This window comes from Lactuca virosa, chromosome 4 (assembly GCF_052849685.1).
Source record: "Lactuca virosa cultivar CGN04683 chromosome 4, Lactuca_virosa_CGN04683_v6, whole genome shotgun sequence".
Taxonomy (NCBI): domain Eukaryota; kingdom Viridiplantae; phylum Streptophyta; class Magnoliopsida; order Asterales; family Asteraceae; genus Lactuca; species Lactuca virosa.
The window spans coordinates 85,307,275-85,314,621 of record NC_136429.1 but is presented as its reverse complement, the minus strand read 5'-3'; the positions used below and the strand labels follow the sequence as shown (position 1 = coordinate 85,314,621).

The 7,347-nt window shown below is 33.9% G+C and overlaps 1 protein-coding gene across 1 annotated transcript; it reads left to right on the top strand.

Annotated features, from left to right (window-relative positions):
• Positions 1 to 5,951: 5,951 nt before the first annotated feature.
• LOC145104729 (uncharacterized) lies at positions 5,952 to 7,013 on the top strand. The gene has a single exon (XM_079041923.1). It carries the CDS (start codon positions 5,952 to 5,954, stop codon positions 7,011 to 7,013), a length of 1,062 nt encoding a protein of 353 aa, XP_078898049.1.
• The last annotated feature ends 334 nt before the right edge of the window (positions 7,014 to 7,347 follow it).

Genomic DNA, 7,347 nt, shown 5'->3' with positions numbered 1-7,347 from the left:
TAAAAAATCATTTTATTTTTGAAATAGTCATTCAAAAGTCATTTTAATTATTTAAAAAAAACAGTAATTAAGGTTTTTATTTTCGGAAAACCCCTATAACTAAATGAGAATTTTTATATGCTAAAATCCCAAATACACGAAGTTTCATTATGTTTTTTGTCGTTTTATATAGGCTTGACAATTTGGTCGGATTCATGTTAACAAATCACGGGTTGACGGTTCAGAATATATTGACCAAGCCCTACCCATGTAATATATGGCTTGACGAGTTGGCAACATCAACCCAACCCAAACCATATAACCCGTTTAAGTAAGTTCGCGGGTGAGTGGGTTGATTTCGGGTCAAAGAGTCGACGGGTCATTTTCAGGTAACTGTTCACATGTTAAATTTTTACGAATTCTATGTGTCTCTAAATTAACTAATAATTAACACTTTACATTGAATAGAATGAAATAAACAACCAAATATCAATCTAACATAATAAGTAATAATTTAATAACCAACACATTTGTATTTGGGGTTATGAGTGTTAGGACTTAGGGCATGCCAAATATGACTATATTCATTTAATTTATAAATATCACTTTATTTTATTTTATATATATATATATATATATATATATATATATATATATATATATATATATATATATATATATATATATATATATATATATATATATATATAGTCGGGTTGACAGGTTGACCCACAAACCCAAATAGATAACTCAACCCATAAATCTCAACCAAAATTCGTTTATTTTGGTTTCGGGTTACGGGTTGAATTGAGAGCAACCTTAGTAATCTCCACAAAAGTCCTAATACTTTACCATAATTTACGAAAAAGTCTTAAACTTTAATTTGTTTACGGAAAACCATGAATTACTGGTAAAAATGACGATTTGACCCCCTTTTCCCAGTTTAACGGTTTTATTACTTAACTGGTTTCATTAAAGTCCCGTTATTTTACTCTAATTTATGAAGAAATCACAAACTAAAATTTAGTGATGATTTGATCATTTTCTCCATGTAACATACATTTTATCAGTTTCATTACTGACTTGGACACCAAGTCATTAAATTAGTTAACAAGATGACAATTACTATAAAATTTGATATTTATTTCATCGGCTCATTTATGACTATGTATCTAGGTCAGCAACGAAACCAATAAAATGTGTGTATCCAGGAAAAAAAAACAACAGGAAATGACCTGATGTCTGATGAGATGGATATGTTGGGTTACATTCACAATTTGAAATTTCCTATAAACATAAAAATGACGAAGTTGTTGCTAGTTTATTTAATTATTGCAGTGTTCGTTTGATGCATTTTATATTCCAAATAATATACAATGCATCAGTATATCAAATTTTATGGTAAACATAACATTATATAACCCAACATATCTATCTCATTAGCTCATTTAATGACTAAGTCAACAATGAAACCGGTAAAATTACAGGGAGAAAATGGTCAAATCATCACTAAATTTTAGTTTCGGACTTATTCGTAAATTAGGGTAAAATAAAGGGACTTTAATAGAATCAGGTAAGTAATGAAACCGGGAAAAATGGGTCAAATCGGTAATTAGGTTTTTTCATAAATAAATTTTAGTTTGAGACTTTTTTGTAAGTTAGGGTAAAATTTTAATATTTTTTTTGAAGATTTCACTAAATTTAAATACTTTTCTCATAATTTACAATGACGATAATAGATTATCCCCCGATATACAGGAGTGCCGAAGAGGGAAACAAAATCGTCATAAGTACTCAGTGGACTCATGGAAACGAAATCCTCCAATATTAATAGCGAGATAACTTCTGTCGGATAGGTAAACCACACTCAACGGCTCAAATTCCTCACTACTAGGTTTCTATCAGCTAAATTCTCTTTCAATAGAATTGCGTCTTTCTTTATAAGTGATTAGAGAGCAATTTGGATGTTAATGCCTGATCACATACCCATGTCTTCTCTTATTAGCCCCTGTACAGTGGTCGACAGATCTATAATTACTATTTGCATGATTTGAGTTTTGTTAGTACTTAGTACCAAACACTAACTTTTTGTTGCATATCATGTTGTTTTACGTGTCAATAAGAAGACTTTGGTGGTGTGAGGCTCACTTAGAAACTTGGGATTGATCTATATTTCAGTTTAATGTGATTTTCATTTCTTAGATTTATGTTTCCATTAGTTTAGCTTAGTTTCTTTTGATTTTTTTTTCTTTCATTTTTGGTTTTAATAGTTTATATTAGCCATGGGCTAATGTACAAATTACTTTAACAAATCACGAAATAGTTATATTAGATGAGTTTTTTTTGCCCTGATCATCTATAGTTCTGTTTTTATTTGGGCAATCGGGTCATAACTCATAACTCATATGATGATGATATAAAACTAATTATCTCTATAATAATGTGTAGATAAAGTGATTTAAATTCGTTTGTTGGATTATCGGGGTTTGATTGAATTTGTTATTTTGGTATCATGCAAGTTCTTGATTACAAGAAGGACCGCAGTAGGGTAAGGAGAGATATTGTGATTGTTGTAACCTTGTCAAAAAGGTCCTTTTTAGTTCACCAAGAACATTTTTACCATGTGGTTGATCTACAATTTCCAGTTACTATTGTTGTTAAGTGATTCATCTTTTCTAAAAGTGTCTGTGTCATCTAGGTCTTCCTTAATATTACCAGGCACAATTAGATTGTATATCCTCCAAACATTTTGTGTTTGTTTTCACTTCTAGACCTTTTTTAATCTTGCATTTGTTTTCTCTTCTCCTTACAACATTTTGTAAATTTGGATTAATTGAGAAGCGCAGCGTCTGTATGTACATATCAGTGTATGCTTAAGTCTCATATCTTATCTGGCATTTACCAATGTATCATATGCTTATTTTTGTTTCGAAAATGTAGGAATGGCTAAGACAAGGTGTATTATCACTAGAAACCAACATCTGTATTCTCTACTGATACTGATGAGAAAGACTACTGCTACCTAGAGAATTTTGAAGGAAGAAGGTTCTAAACACCAGTTCTCTTATATGGAAAGTGAGACATTTATGTGATTGATGATACTTGAAGCCAAGAATCATCCAAAGGCGAACTTACGCTGGGATTTTGTAAGTGTGGGGAAAACCCTTTATGTGATGCAATATGTTTCAAAAGATTACAAGGTTCATGATATAATTGAAATGGGTGTTGCATAAGAGGACATGAGATGAATATGTATTCTTGCTCTGATTTCAGGAGATATGCTGATACCCATAATACTGGAAATGGCAGGTTTTTTATTGTGAACATGTGGTACTTTCTCAATTGTTGTTTGAATGTTAATTTCACACATGACTGAGGAGTTGACACGTGGCAACATAGGGAAAGGTGGGATAGATAACTTTCATGAAGTACATTGTGTATTGTAATTTACTTTTGCTTATACCCATAAACAACTCTCTGCTTCTACTATTTTCTTAAAATTAAGTTGATCAAGAAGGATCAACTTGTTTTGTGTGGTTACTCAGATCTAATTAATACATTAGTCATTTAATAATTTTAAAAGTTTAAATTATGTTTCTGTTTTCCCGCCCTTGCCTTTTGCATCTACAAACTATCTCAAACATTTAATCTAATCGTTATATGTTAAAATAATATCGTAAAGATAAACAAGAAAAATGGATTTTTTTTTATTCAATTACTGGAATTTTGTAACACATGGTGGGATTTGTTTGACTTTGATTATAGCCGATAAGTTTGACCGTCTTCTGTAAGAATTCAAACATAGTTCATGGAGGTTTCAGCCTTACAATTATTTTCTTGGTTTGTACATTGTTATATTATGTGATGGATATAAATACCTCTTTCTTCGAATTTCCAAGACTTTCAATATGTCTCCAATCATAATACACATATAATTAGTAAGACTTTGGAATCTATATTTGTCGACAGGGTAAATGTCTCTTGTTAATCAGTCTTATAGGTTTTGCATGAACATCGTGACTCTCAAGGCTACCATCGTCATTGCACAGGCCCAGTAGATGTACAACTTCCCTCCTGCTGTGTGGGCCCAAGGATTTTTTTTTTTTTTTGCACATTTTAGCCTATTACTAGGTATTTTTTTTTTGTCATCAGTTTGATCTTTGTTAGATGGTTTGACCTGGCAATCTTTTGGGCAAACTCAATCCTACCCGAATCAAGCCACCAGTTGACTCATCACCCTGGTGAACCATCATCGAAAGTTAAGCTACTTATTCTATCTCCATTTACTTTTATTTTGCTGTTACTTATATTATTAAGATTGGCATTTTATTGTACTTTGTATTTCTAAAGTTAACATAATTTCCAAATCTGGGGTGCTCTTTTTAGTTTGCCTCCCCTAAAAAACTATGATACAATTTATGTGTTCCATTTTTGCCATTTCTTATTTGTCTGGTCTTTTTGTGATTGAGTGTGTGTGTTTAGGTATCTTGTTATGAACATTTCCTTTGGTTTACTTGTAGGAGGTGGGCATTCTATGATCTGTTTACTTCAATGCAGAGCTTATGCTATTTGTTTCCTGCAGTGAATCCCATTATTTAACAGGTACTTTCTTTATCGTGTCATCATGTGTAGTTGACTGATTATTTCATTCCTGATTTTCCAGTTGCAATCATGGCATGGATATATTTCATATGGAGGTCTTAAAATTTCTTGCAAATCATATACTTGAGTTCCATAATCATTTTGCCATTATTCTCGTGAGTTGAATATATGGTTAATCTAGACATATAGAGTAAGTCATCTATACTATATATGAAGTTTCTGATTATACAAATGCATACCAGGAATTATATGCTCGGATACAGCTTTGATTCGGCGGTGGAAGCACGATGATCACATGTGAAGTCACGTGCATTCACCACACCTTGTTAAGGGGTATGATTGTAATTTCTCCTCGAAATCGGACCCTAATGTTAGCCCTCAATTCCCATCTCATCTTTAGTACTCATGGCTAGACTAATATACCCCCTACCTGAAACCAAAACTGCCAGCTCACCTGACCAAGGAAGGTACTGTCCCCATGATTAAGTTAGTGCTATGACCACTACAAAATAAGAAAAAGAAATATCCTCTAAGTACTAATAAACATAAATATACTTTCTTCGGTTCCAAAATAGCCCACCAAGAATGGGGCCTGCAGAACCCATAAATAATCAAGTCTTGGACTTCCTTGCTTGCTGGATATAGACCAAATAGGTTTGGGGCTTATCAATCCCCCCGGCCCAAACTTTCACCTTGTCCTTAAGGTGAAGAAAAAAATGTCACTCTTGTATTCCTGTTCAAATGTAGTGGCAAAAATGAAAGGTAAACAATGCAAGTGTAACATTAGTGGCCTGAGAATAGATACAAAAAATCCCTCAAACTTCCTCTTAAAAGACTCCTGTTTCTGACGTTCTTTTTTGTCACTTCAAGCTTTAACCCTTCTTTGGCGGCCGAAACAAGTTTCTTTCCTTCACATTCCTTCAACCGCCCAACAATATACTCATCGATGGCATCAACCAGATGTATATTTCGTAGACAAAAGCTTTATGATTTGGGGAAAGAAGTTGATGAGATACCTATCTGGCAATGAGATGATGAGTACATGTTCTTATCCTTTTTTAGTGTATCATGCATTTGTTATGGTACTGCAAAACAACTTCAACTAGTTTGCATATGTTTTCTTTTCATTGGGATCTCGGTTAGTTATACTAGTCCACTTATTGGGCTTCTGAAATCTAAATGTATCTATGACTGTAATATTCAGTAGCGTCATTTTTCTCTTTTTCTTGCAACATTTTGTGAATATTCATTTATTCAGGACAGGTAGCGTCTGTCTGTATATATACGTGTATGCTTACAACTCTTGTATCTTATGTGGAATTTGCATTTACCAAGCGCTCGGATATTTATTTTTCTTTTGCGGTGTAGGAATGGCTAAGACACGTAGTATGACCAAAAACCAGAATCATGATCATGTTGCATCATCATCTACCAGGAAGAGGATCGCGAGTTGTGACAAGAGTGATGGGGCACCTTGGTCAGATCTTGACCATCATTTGCTTTTTTTAGTTATGATGCAATTGGGTGTCATTGATTTTGTTGCATTTAGTGGGGTATGCAAATCATGGAGGTCACTTGCGCTTGATAACTGGAAGATTTTTATGGCATCCAGACCACCTATGTTATTGTGGATCTCTGATCGTTCTTATAAGAAAGAGTGTTACCTAGAGGACTTTGAAGGAAGAAAATTCAAAACCATCCTTCCCCGTTCTGCTGGCAGGATCTGTGTTGGAATAACTTGTGGTTACCTGATCTTGTTCGGGTGGAAAACCAAAGACTTCAGGCTTGTGAATCCTATCACAAGGCACGAACTTCATTTCCCTTGTTTCCCCTATAATGCAAGGACTAATCTAAAGGAAGTTAGAGGTATCCTTGTCTTTTCACCTTTAGTATCTGGGTGGGCCTTTGTGATGTTACATAGATTCACCTATCAAGTTTGGTTTTCTATAGCGGGTACTGGAGCATGGAATCATGTCTCATCCACTTTTCCTTTCTTTGATTTAGTTGCTTTCAAGGGGAAGATATATACCTTAAACGTGGGTTGTCGTTTATGTGAAATGAGACTCAATCCAGAGCCCAAATTGACGTTACTCCAAACCAAAGATTTTCCAAAGGTAGTCATGTTATGTCCGGAGTTTGTAAGTTTGGATGAAAACCTTTGTGTGATGTATCGCGGGTTAGGAGGTTCATACAAGGTTTACAAACTAGATTTTGAGGAAATGAAGTGGATGTCATCAGAAAACACATTAGGAGAATGTGCGTTCTTTATTAACGACTTGAAGTATTCTGCTGTTATTAAACCAGAGTTGTGGGTTGATCATGAGTCACAATACATGAGATATGCTTACTTCCATGACACCATTGATAAAAGTCGAAAAGGTGGGTGTCAGCTGTGGTACTTCCCCTGTGATTGCATGAATGTTAATCTCTAAGATTAACGATGAATTTGATGCACTCTCGTCTTGGTTTTTATATTTGCATATGTTTTAGCATTATCAAGGTGTTGAGAAGCACCATTAAATGGATTTGGATTTTCAGTTTATTGTTCAGAGAGTTTGGTTGTCACTCAACCTTTGCTTTTAATAATACAATTACTAATTAAATTTCCCTTTTATACGATTTTGTGTCCTTTGCTTTCAAATATGTGACTACTCCATTATAAGTAGCACCTTGGCAGATGAAGTTATGAAGGACCATTTGATGGTCTCTTTTGGTATGACGTGAAATGGCTAGCCGTAGGTCTAATGTAATTTACTTTCTTCTACA